We start from the raw sequence: 12,930 nt of genomic DNA, 5'->3' as shown, positions 1-12,930 counted from the left end.
AGAGAGGTTGCTACTCTGATTGAGCAGAATAGGGGGTCCAAAGTTTTCCAAAGACCATTGGGGAGAAGCCTTCTTGCGAAGCTTAAAACAGCAGATGGCAGAACCGTCTGCTCTCGCCCTCAGGTCCGAGAAGAGGTTGAGAATTTTTATGGACAGCTGTACTCGTCGAGCGCACGCAAGCCTGCGACTTGGGACACCGAAGATCCACGGGCACCATTGTTGCGCCATTATTCGGAGTGTATCCCGGACTTCGAAGAGGATGAGATTGGTGCAGCGCTCGGGCAGCTTAAAAACGGAAGGGCCCCGGGGGATGACGGAGTTACCACTGAACTCCTTAAAGCCGCAGGGCGACCTGTCCTGAAAGCCTTGGCAAGACTATTTAACGCCGTCATCCACCGAGGTACCACGCCGGAGGCGTGGTCCAGGAGTGTGGTGGTGCTGTTCTTTAAGAGAGGCGATAAGTCTCTGTTAAAGAATTACAGACCGATCTCACTTCTGAGCCACGTCTATAAGCTGTTTTCGAGGGTTGTTACGAATCGTCTCGCCAGAAGACTCGACGAATTCCAACCACCAGAGCAGGCTGGGTTTCGAAATGGCTACAGCACCGTGGACCACATCCATACTGTTCGGCAGATTATCCAAAAGACGGAAGAATATAATCAACCGCTGTGTATGGCATTTGTGGACTACGAGAAAGCCTTCGACTCCGTCGAGACCTGGGCTGTCCTGGACTCTCTGCAGAGATGTCATATCGACTGGCGATATATCGAAGTACTAAAATCTATGTACGACGCGGCGACGATGACCGTTCATGTCAATGACCAAAGAACAAGACCTATTTCCCTCCGGCGCGGGGTAAGACAGGGTGATGTAATATCACCGAAACTGTTTACCACTGCGCTAGAGGATGTTTTTAAGACCTTGGATTGGGGGGAACGGGGCATCAACGTCAACGGTGAATTCATCTCTCACCTTCGTTTCGCCGACGATATTGTCATCTTTGCGGAGACGCTGGATGAGTTAGGCCAAATGCTGGCCGGCCTAAACGAGTCCTCCCGACGTGTCGGTCTCTGTATGAACTTGGATAAGACGAAAGTTATGTTTAACAACCAAGTCATACCGATACCGGTATCGGTCGATGGTACCCTTCTCGAAGTTGTTCAGGATTATATTTACCTAGGCCATACTATCCAACTAGGCCGCAACAACTTCGAGAAGGAGGCCGATAGGAGGATTCGGTTGGGCTGGGCGGCGTTTGGCAGACTTCGTCGAGTCTTCACTTCGAAGATTCCGCAATGCTTGAAGACAAAAGTTTTCGAGCAATGCGTCCTGCCTGTGTTAACATACGGAGCCGAGACGTGGACACTGACCAAGGGACTGGTCCACAAGTTTAAAGTCGCTCAACGTGCAATGGAACGGCTATGCTTGGGGTCTCTCTCAAAGACAGGATTAGAAATGAGACTATCCGCGAGAGAACGAAGGTAACCGACATAGCCCACAGAATTAGCAAGTTGAAGTGGCAGTGGGCTGGTCATCTGTGTCGCAGGACCGATGGCCGTTGGAGTAGACGGGTCCTAGAGTGGAGACCGCGTCTTGGCAAACGCAGTGTGGGACGTCCTCCGGCCCGTTGGACCGACGATCTACGTAAAATTGCCGGTGTAGGCTGGATGAGGATTGCGGAAGACCGGGATGTGTGGCGCGAACTGGGGGAGGCCTATGTCCAGCAGTGGACTGCGATAGGCTGAAGTGTTGTTGTTGTGAAGACATTTTGTTAGCAAGAACCCTCTCAATGAAAGGCAAAGGCCTCCTCCACAGATTACCAGTACTCTCTATTCTCTGTCGCTCACGGCCATTGAATACCTGCTACTTGTATGATGTCGTTACACATTAATAATATTTTTAAACGGTTTTATTTAGCTCACCCCGTTTGTTTTATTTTTTATTCTTGGGTCAAATTTAGTAATTCAAATTTCACCCTCTTCCTGTCAACCGATTAATCTGAAATTTTGTATACACTTTGGATTTTGGTGACAATACAATTATGTTTATTCATTATCATTATAAATTCAAGAAGGCCGCCGCTACAAAATGGCGGATAATTTATGTTTTATTAATCCCATCAATATGGGTATCAAATGAAAGGGCTCAACAAGCAAAATACAATATACTATAAAAAATTGAAATCCAAGATGGCGGCCGCTACAAAATGGCGGATAACGTAGGTTTTATCAATCCCATCAATATGGGTATCAAATGAAAGGGCTCAACAAGCAGAATACAACATACTATAAAAAATTGAAATACAAGATGGCGGCCGCTACAAAATGGCGGATAACGTAGGTTTTATCGATCCCATCAATATGGGTATCAAATAAAAGTGCTCAACCAGTATAATCAATGTACTATATAAAATTAATAATCCAAGATGGCGGCCTCTACAAAATGGCGGATGACTTAGGTTTTATCAATCCCATCAACATGGGTATCAAATGAAAGGTCTCAACAAGTAGAATACGATTTACTATGCAAAATTGAAATCTAAGCTGGCCGCCGCTACCAAATGTCTGATAACAATTTTTTATCAATCCCACCAATATAAGTATCAAATAAAAGGGCTTGACAAGAAGAATACAGTGCACTATACAACCTCAATATTTAAGATGGGCCTTGCAATAATGAAGCACTAAATGAATTAAACAGAATGCAAAATAAAAACTAAAAACTAGAAAATAAAAATAGGTAAAAACACTTTTTAAGTTAAACGGTTTTATGTTAAACATACATTGCAATGTTTAAGATAAATGTACTAAAAACCAAAAAATAATAAAATAGATACAGTCGTGGGAATTATAAACATATGCATAGACTAGACTAAAATAAAACCGTGGGGCACGTCAATTGTCTACAAATTATCGACTTAATGTGCGATAGAAGAATCGTTTAATTCGTCGTTAAAATAGGCAGTTGGTCCGCAGACGGTGAGGAAATTACTTACTATTTTCTTGCTCATGGAAATTCCAATAGTTATACACTCCATGTAAATAAAAGAGATGTTTCAACTAGTTTATCGTTGGACATTCACACTGCTGGCTGGCGAGGAATCGTTTCACTGCTCGTAGTTTGTCTTTAATCGACAAAACATATGATAAAAGTACTACTCGCTCACCACTATGAAACCCTAAAACTCGCTTATAATCGAGCTTGCTAGCTTGTTTCCACATTCTAGCCCTACTTATCACACGTCCATCGTTGTCGGTTGAACAACTGCCTAATTATAGTGTAACATTACAAAACAAACATTTTAATCAACGATTGTAGACAATTGACGTGCCCCACGGTTTTATTTTAGTCTAGTCTATGCATATGTTTATAATTCCCACGACTGTATCTATTTTATTATTTTTTGGTTTTTAGTACATTTATCTTAAACATTGCAATGTATGTTTAACATAAAACCGTTTAACTTAAAAAGTTTTTTTACCTATTTTTATTATCTAATAGTTCATACTAATAAAAATATTGCACGCATACTTGGGGATTCAAAAATCGATATGGGTTTATACCAAAAACAAAAGAAATAGCGGAGCAGAGTTCGCCGGGTCGTCCACTTATTAATATTAGTAAATTACAACAGTAACATCCGCAAATAAAGGAAACAGGCCAGTTTCCTAGTAATTATACAATTAATTATAAGTAACTAGAGGTTACATAAAAACTTCAAAAGAGAAGCTGCGCTTATTAAATATAATGTACATTTTATTGGTAACTGTAAACTTTAAAAGAGAAATCTTAAGAAACTCCAAGTTTACAATATCTTATAAATGTCCTTAATTAAATTGAGTTCTGGTCCTACAGGATTCAAATTTTATTACTCAAATCAAACTGTCGATCTCATCCGTTTCTATGATCATTAATCTGCCATGGGGCCTTTTTAACCGACTTCAAAAAAGGAGGCTATCAATTCGACTGTATTTTGTATTTTATTATTATTATGTTGTTGACAACTACTACGTTATAAATAAACGGCAACTTACACTGTAAATAACATCAAATATATTACAATAGGTATACATAATATTTCTAAGTTACATAGAGAAAAAGTAAAAACATATATGTAAGCAGTAGAATAAGTTTAGTTGTAAGCCTATCTCGTGCCTTAACTACTGTTGACTTGACTTCTGTCGATTTTTTTATACATATGGCTAAAAATGCCTCTCACTTGTATACATACACCTGTACAATTGACAGCATAATAGGTAACCCTAAATTATTGTAGTGTGTAATGTTAGTCGTTATAAAGTACGAAGATATTCGTAAAATATTTTACACAAAAATTAAGAATGCAGAAAACGGATTTTATGACGTCATTCCCATACTCCTAATATTTATAACTGACGTGTGTCACCCCTGCTGAACGTTCCAAATAAAAAACGATGATTGTATGGGAATATATGATAAACTATTGTCTGTTTGAAACAGGGATTCCAAAATTTTCATACAATTTTTATCTGTTTTTATCTGGGCTATCTGGATCCAGTTAGATCTATCTCATCCATTCAGCAGGGACTCTTTCACGCGAACACTACCGACTTTATTGAAATTAAACTTGGTATCTAGTTAGCTGGAGATCCGAGATTTTTATACCGAAATTCTCACGGGATCGGTTTGTTACAGGTGAAACCGCGAGACGCAATTAGCCATGTAATAACGATCGATTGTTTTGTTATGTAATTAAATCAATCTTCATTTGTAAGATTGTTGCATTCCATAGGTTATAGTACAATCACATAGTTTGTTTCAATAGAATTGGCTAAAAAGTACTTCCAAAAAATTATCCACTATTTTCAAAATATATATGTACTTATTTTTAAAATTATTTTTGCCTTAGTGAGTCTATTTATTGTAAAATGTAATGAAATATAAGTTGTTACTCTTAGATTTAAAGACGCAGAGCTGAAGTCATAAAAATCAATGGAAGAAACGGTGAGTGTTGTACCAACATTATAATTTTAAAAACGATCATTCGAAATTCAAATAGGACGTTAGTAGTGGCAGAAGAAGTGGTATTTTTTTCTTAATTGCCAATAATTTGCTACTACTACGCACTATTTTTTTGGCGCAACCTTGTGGAGGCCTATGTTCAGCAGTAGACTGTGAATCTATCTTTGGTTTAGTATATAATATCACAGTACATTTTTCTATAAACATTAATAATCCACAATTACGTTTGCTATTTATACAATGTGTAAATTCTATGGAAGGTTACTATAAGTACATTACGTGTGTACAGTGTAACAGACAAACGGTACCTTGTGTCACTTTCGTTATGTGTGACTAACGAATTGTATACGGATTAGACAAGACGGCAGCTTTGATATTTTATCTACATCTGATTGTGAGACGAGGTAATGTATTGTCTTGTAGAAACTGCCGTTAATGTTAGCTGGACTTCTGTGTTGTAATTTACTAGTTTTGTATCTGTTCTGTCTATACCAATATGATAAAGAGGAAAAACATACATTTTTATCCAAAGTAAAATGGGTAGAAAGGTTCTCAATTCGACTGAATTTTTGTGTGTTACCCCCTAAGTTTTTAATCGAAAGCTAGTGCTATTGTTCTGGGTTTTTTTTCTGGTTGTTTGTATTTTTGGCTCTTCCCTCCGTGCCTCGGAGAGCATGTTAAGCAGTCAGTCCCAGCTGTTCATAAACACCTAATAGCGATCGTTGTCCCGTTTAAATTTGCTCAAGATCTGACCAGTAATTTTTGTCTTACCTCTAATAATGTGTGTTTAATTGATTAAGTATTTATCTGAGTGACAACGCAAATATTTTAAATGGGATTTAAGCCTTTAATATCCCACTGCAATGCAATATAATAACATTTTGTGAACTGCACTGATAATAACATTTAATTTAATTTAATTTACTCTTTATTGTACACATAAAAAGAAGTTTACAATTTATAAAACGATTCACAAAAAGAAATGTACAACAGGCGGTCTTATCGCTAAACAGCGATCTCTTGCAAATAACCAGCTTGGAGGCGACAATGTGAAAAAAGCGGAAAGGGTGTACAGAATTAAAATGAAAGAAAACAGGAAGAAAACCAAATATACATACATGCATACAAACATACACATATTATAAACAATATTAACTATACAAAAAATTACATAACGTATTACATAATAAGATATAAATATACTCCATTAATAATTAATTATAATACCTACCTATATCTTTAACTGTAAATAGTTAATAATGTGAACCCAATCGTAAGAAAACTTTATTTAAGTATACGGTAAAATACGAACTAATGGAAAATAAGTTTCAGAGAAACAATAATTTAATGTTTAACAGTAGTTAATGACTGAACTTAGGTCGTCATAAATATTTCTCGTCAATAAATCTCTAACGTGGATTCACTACAGGACTTTTGTATTGTTCTAAGCTGGTAGCTAAGTTTTATACAAAACGTGCTTACTATAAATGTAACTTGACAGTTACTATTGTTTGTTAAATTAAAAGATTTTTTTTTGAACTTTAGTCGCTAAAATGGTTTGAATTCGTAAGTGACTTAAAAAAAATGAGAATGAATAACTTTATTCATTTTTTTTAAAAGGCACAATTTCAAAGTTCGCTTATATTTTAGTATTATGATTAAAAATTATAAAATATACTGGCTGACCTGTCGAACTTCGTAGCGCCTTATTTTTTTCTTCAATATAATAATTACATATATCAAAATAAACTATATATATTCGCTTCAGCCTGTAATATCCCACTACTGAGCATAGGCCTCTTTCCCCATGTAGGAGAAGGATCAGAGCTTAATACACCACGCTGCTCCAATGCGGGTTGGCGGATACATTCCCTACTATGAGTAACGATCGCTATCAGGTGTACTTGATAACACCGGGACCGACGGCTTAACTTGCTCTCCGAGGCACGGTGGGGACACCCACAAGGACTGCACAAACACCCAGACCACGCAAATACCTGTATGGCCAATACAAATGTTTGTCTAATCAATATAATCAATTAATCTATATAGGTACAATCTAAAAACTTCAAAATTGTGTCGCATTGTCTCAAGGAAGTTGTAGTTCATACTTTAAATTTGCTGTCTTCTGATATATTTATGCTGGAAGGAGAGGCTAAAAGTGTCTGTTCAGGAACTGCTTTCGTAGACCAGAATATATTGTATACCTAGATATCTATTTGATCCAATATTTAAAAATTTATTTAATGTGTATAGTTATTTACACATAAAACTGTTTTTTTATTTGTTTTATTTTTATACTAGCTGACACCGCAAACGTCGTTTTCCATTAACCCCATTAACCCCCCCTTATAACTTAGGGGTATGAAAAATAGATGTTGGCCGATTTTCAGACCTACCCGATATGCATACAAATTTTATAAAAATCGGTGCAGCCGTTTCGGAGGAGTATTTTAACTAATATTGTGACACGAGAATTTTATATAAAAGAATAAGATATAACTAGGTCGGCAAACAAGCGTACAGCTCGTCTGATGGTAAGCGATTACTGTAGCTTATTTATAAACGTCAACAACACCAAAAGCATCGTAAGCGCGTTGCCGACCTTATACCCAGGAGCATAATTTGACCCTGTGTCATAGAGTAAAGCATGAAGTGTGAGTATAAAATCTGTGTCTACTAGTTTTTGCTTTAATATTTATAGCAAGAAAAAATCATGTGTGATTTAATTTTGTTCCTGTTCATCCCGTTTCACTATAACATTTATCTGCTCAAAGCCTCAAATTAAAACCCAGTATCCAAAAATGAATAAATGACACATTCATTTACCTTTAAATACTCTGTATTCATTCATCTGTGACTTGAAGTACTGTCAAAGTGACGTACGGGTTGTAGGGTTAAACTTCATACTTGTTTTGTTTTTAATTTAAGGTTATTTAAGAAAAGTGCCGAAAGCTGTAATTTTATTGTACATAAGAGCACTAAGGGAAAAAAGTAATCATGGCTAGCAAGCCTAACTCTAAAAGAACAATTTACGTCGGCGGCTTAGCTGAGGAAGTCGATGAGAAAGTTTTAAATGCCGCCTTCGTTCCTTTCGGAGATCTTGTTGATGTCCAAATACCTCTCGATTATGAAACGGAGAAGCACAGAGGATTTGCTTTTATCGAATTTGAGAATGCTGAAGATGCAGCCGCCGCTATTGATAATATGGTCTGTAGAATTTGTATAGAGTTAACAAAAGTAATAATTCAATTCTTTTATTGTCAAGTTAGACGATACAGTTAAAAAAAATGTAAATAAAAGAGAAAATAGGGACAAACAATAGATATAAGACTAAGATATTTAACTTTGCATATATTATGTTGGCTAATTTGCAATTACAACAGAATATGTTTTCATGTTTAAATTGTACATAATTACATCTAATAACTGAAAATACCAACGCAACTTTAAAAATTAATTGTAAATTAGTTTAATTAACAGTTATTAAAAAAAATATTTGAGGTAAATTTTAATTTTTTCTAAAAATTTCAGAATGACTCTGAGTTATTTGGGCGTACAATAAGAGTGAATATAGCAGCCCCGCAAAGAATCAAAGAAGGTTCCACTCGTCCGGTATGGTCTGAGGACAGCTGGCTACAGAAGCATGCAGGAGAAACTTTAAATGTTGATAAAAATGGTGAAGAAGATGCTACGAAGGAGAAAACAGAAACAGGGAGTGTTAGTAAAAATATGTTGATAACAATAACATATAAATTTTATTTTTTCATACAAAAAATGGTTGTAAATGTGTTGCATCTATGTATTATATTGATGTGTGCAAAATCATCAATTTGATTCCTGCTTTGGTTATAGGGAATAGGTATTTATACAAATCTTTTTTTTTTTTGTTATATATGTATGTCCGTGTTCTCTCTATTGTGCGTTGGAGACTGCACATTGCTGTTGGTCCCAGTTGTTCTCATACCTGAAAGACATTATAGCTCACGGTGGAGATGTTATTGCCGACCCGTATTGAAGCAGGGTGGTGGATTTACTTTTATGGACAGGGGGATGAATCATTGTTAAAGTCAAAACCAATATAGATACATTTATCATAGATGTAGGAATTAGCTATCTGTTTCAAATGGGGTGACCTCAGAATACCTATTATAAAACTAGTTAATTTTAAAAATATACAGTATGGGCTAGATATTGTGTATTTCAAGAAAGGTGTAGGCTTTAAAAAAAATAAAAAATTATAAAGTTGTTCTCATTATTATAGCACACAAGAACATCATATTATTATTGGTATATATGTTTTTTATGCATATCATTTTGTTATATAACTTATGTTTAACATAGTTACATATTTTAAATGTTATTAAGTAAAATTAATTTTGATTTTCTAGGTCCTACCAACAAAACCGACGGAGAAACGTAATCCTCAAGTATACTTTGATATAAGTGTGGGTAAACAGGAAATAGGAAGGATAATAATGATGCTAAGAGCGGATATAGTACCAAAGACAGCTGAAAATTTCCGAGTCCTCTGTACACACGAAAAAGGTTTTGGTTACCAAGGAAGTAGTTTTCACAGGATTATACCGGATTTTGTATCCTTTTAAATTATATCTTATAAATTTTATGTAATCTTTTTTCATAATAGTAGGTAATGAATAGGTAAATTCTTATGTATTTAGTATATTGAGTATCATAAAAATAAAAAATTAAATCTATATATTAATATGTGAAGCAAAAACTTTGTACCGCTTTTTACGAAAATTGTGCAGACGGAGAGTATGGAATTTCGCACATTTATTTATACTATTATTATTGTATTGTATTGTATTGTAGTGGGCTCGGTTTTCCGCATTTAGACGCAAAAGTGGTCCATTATGCGTGACTATTATTATTATTATCTATACTAATATTATATAATTATAAATTATTAATTATTATTTATTTATAATGAGGTAAACCTTTGTTTGTTTGTAGGGGGTAATCTTCGTAATTACTAATCAGATAATAAAAACTTTTCCACTAACAGAAAGCCACACTATTTAGGAGTGATATAGGCTATATTTTATTGTTATTGAACAATAAATTCATTGAAAAATAATAGTATATGTAAATCAAATCGAAGAAATGCGAGCGAGATGAATACTTTATTATATATTTGCATCACAAAAATAATTAACACCCAACAAAGTGGGAACAGATCGGCTAGTAGTTTATATAAAGAAGATGTGCAGAATGCTAATATTTAAAAAAAAAAAACATTATACAACTACCATGTATTTAACACACACAGGATATATACTCGTCCTTTTTGTTTAATGTTCAAACATATAATTTGAATTAATTATGGTCGAATATCGACCACTGGACAACAACTAGTAGTTATAATTTTGTATACGTAAATATTCCCCATTTACTAATATAGTACCTGGGTGACCGAGCTTTGCTCGGTATTTTTATATAGTAAATCAAGTTTTTTGGAAATCATATTTAAATATGAATTACATATTTATAAAATATGGATACTATTTTCTTTACCGACAATGATAAAAAATATAAATAAATATAAAAAATCAAAAAAAAAAAAAAAATAATAATGATAAAATAAGAATAATATTTTTCGATTTTACATACATTATTAAAAATAACGAGTACAGTTAAAAAAAAAAAGAAAAAAATAGTAATCTACCGAGGATTTGAACCGTAGTCTTTTTGGACGATCGCGACCGGCTGATTTCCCACCTGAGCTATTACAAATTTACTAACAAGAGTGAAATTAACCTTCTTATTCTAACGATATTTTTTTCATTGTCTAAAAACTGGGATAAAACGACATTTTCTAAAAATGAATCCTAGCTAGATTTATTTACCTCCCCCGAAATCCCCTATATACTAAATTTTATGAAAATCGTTGGAGCCGTTTTCGAGATTCAGATTATATATATACATATATATATACAAGAATTGCTCGTTTAATAGTATAAGATAGAAATAATAAAAATTGTAAATGAAATAAAAATTTCAAAATTGTTTATGCAGGTCACTAATTCTGAAATATTCATACTGTAGACCTAACTCAAAATGTGGGTTTGAATCAAGGCAAGGGCTCATACATTTTTAAGTCTTATATTTATTCTTATATTTGAAATATATGTCCTTAATGAGAACCAGATGTGTCAAGGTGGCGATTTTACAAATAACAATGGAACAGGAGGTAAATCAATATACGGAAGGAAATTTGAAGATGAAAATTTTACATTAAAACACACGGGACCTGGTATATTAAGTATGGCAAATTCTGGACCAAATACAAATGGATCGCAGTTCTTTTTATGTACAGCTAAGTAAGTAATATTATATATATATATATATATATATATATATATATATATATATATATATATAAATAAATAAATAAATAAATAAATAAATATCTACACAATACACACACGGTCGTCTGTTCCTAAAGTAAGCAACTTAATGCTTGTGTTATAGGTAACAGCCGACTGGTATAGCTACATATTTTTTTTTCGATAAACATACTTATAAATAATACATATATAAATATATAAATAAATATTTATATTACACCCAGACTCGGGGTGGGAATCGAACCCACAACCCTCGGAGCAGAAAGCAGGGTCACTACAAACTGCGCCAACGGGCTAGTCTATATATATATATATATATATATATATATATATATATATATATATTTATACCATCACTGGTAGCTAACAAGTTGACACAGCGTTGCGTCTTTCGGTAGGTTTTCCATTATTTGTAATGATTTGGAATATTTTGCCAGCTTTGTTATAGTATTCGAACTGTATTTGATCTATCTTTTGTGTAGAACCTAAAAATTATATTCATTTAGTATAATTGCTTTATTGCGGGGAATGTTATCTCTTATAAACAAATTATTTGTAAGTAAATTAATATGTTCAACATAATCACACGGTCTGTTCCTAAGGTATGTACCTAATGATACTTATGTTTATGGTAACACGTAACTGATATTTTGTTTTTCAATAAATATAATGTAGTGTAATCTTCTAACAGTTTTATATTAGATTTTGGATAATGATAAACCACTACTTTTTCGAAGGATATTAATGGCGATGCCTTTTTTGTATATTTATTTAGCTGCTAAGTTTTTTAATGTTATTCTATTGAATACCACAAAGACAAATGCAGAAAACAGTTGAAAATAAATATAAATGAGGGTAGATAAACATTTAAAAATAAATTTACTAAGGTTTCGGTTTCCAGGACAGACTGGTTGGACGGAAAGCACGTAGTCTTTGGCCACGTAATATCCGGTCTAGATGTGTTGAAGAAAATGGAGAGATACGGCAGTAAAAGCGGAACTCCATCAGCGAAAATTACCATAAGCAATTGTGGGGAATTACAATGATATTAAATGAATTTTGTTCTTTTATTTATTTCGTTTTTGACAATAATGCACACGAAATGTAATACGTTCGGAGTTGTTTTCGTAAAGGACAGACTGATGATTAAAATCAGTGATTTTTAACCAAAAGCGGGGTGCAAAGTGAGTGAATGAGTCTCACTAGGCTCATTTGTTCCGTTCGTTTTCGTTCAATAAGGCAAATATTCAATTACCACCTACCCATGCGTGCAAAATTCTATTAAAGTTATTTTTAAAGATACTCAATAATTAAGTATTTTACGTATTCAAGATTCACGCCGCGTTGGCGCAACGGTCACAACTATGGATTATACCTGTTGCGCCGGCGATTGCGGATTCGATTTCCGTACATGACAAACATTTGTTTTGGCCATAAAGGTGTTTGCCGTGGTCTGGGTGTTTGTGCAGTCCTTGTGGGTCTCCCCACTGTGCCTCGGAGAGCACGTTAAGCCTTCGGTCCCGGTTGTTACCATGTACACCTGATAGCGATCGTTACT

The 12,930-nt window shown here is 34.4% G+C and overlaps 1 protein-coding gene across 1 annotated transcript; it reads left to right on the top strand.

Annotated features, from left to right (window-relative positions):
• The first annotated feature begins 7,886 nt into the window (after positions 1–7,886).
• LOC123659868 (peptidyl-prolyl cis-trans isomerase) lies at positions 7,887–12,429 on the top strand. Its single transcript, XM_045595034.1, has 5 exons — positions 7,887–8,211; positions 8,536–8,721; positions 9,393–9,596; positions 11,173–11,345; positions 12,274–12,429. The coding sequence occupies exons 1-5, from the start codon at positions 8,002–8,004 to the stop codon at positions 12,416–12,418; spliced, it is 918 nt and encodes a 305-aa protein (XP_045450990.1). The 5' UTR covers positions 7,887–8,001; the 3' UTR covers positions 12,419–12,429.
• The last annotated feature ends 501 nt before the right edge of the window (positions 12,430–12,930 follow it).

Source organism: Melitaea cinxia, chromosome 2 (genome assembly GCF_905220565.1).
Source record: "Melitaea cinxia chromosome 2, ilMelCinx1.1, whole genome shotgun sequence".
NCBI classification, from domain to species: Eukaryota; Metazoa; Arthropoda; class Insecta; order Lepidoptera; family Nymphalidae; genus Melitaea; species Melitaea cinxia.
Note: the sequence above shows the minus strand (reverse complement) of the source record. Positions and strands in the feature narration are given on the sequence as shown.

What these genes read in the sequence shown, in the direction of transcription:
- LOC123659868 (XM_045595034.1), top strand. Translation starts at nt 8,002, where the DNA reads ATGGCTAGCAAGCCTAACTCTAAAAGAACAATTTACGTCGGCGGCTTA. An exon ending in CCGCCGCTATTGATAATATG is followed by an intron (nt 8,212 to 8,535) that starts GTCTGTAGAATT and finishes TAAAAATTTCAG; the next exon opens with AATGACTCTGAGTTATTTGG. An exon ending in AGAAAACAGAAACAGGGAGT is followed by an intron (nt 8,722 to 9,392) that starts GTTAGTAAAAAT and finishes TTGATTTTCTAG; the next exon opens with GTCCTACCAACAAAACCGAC.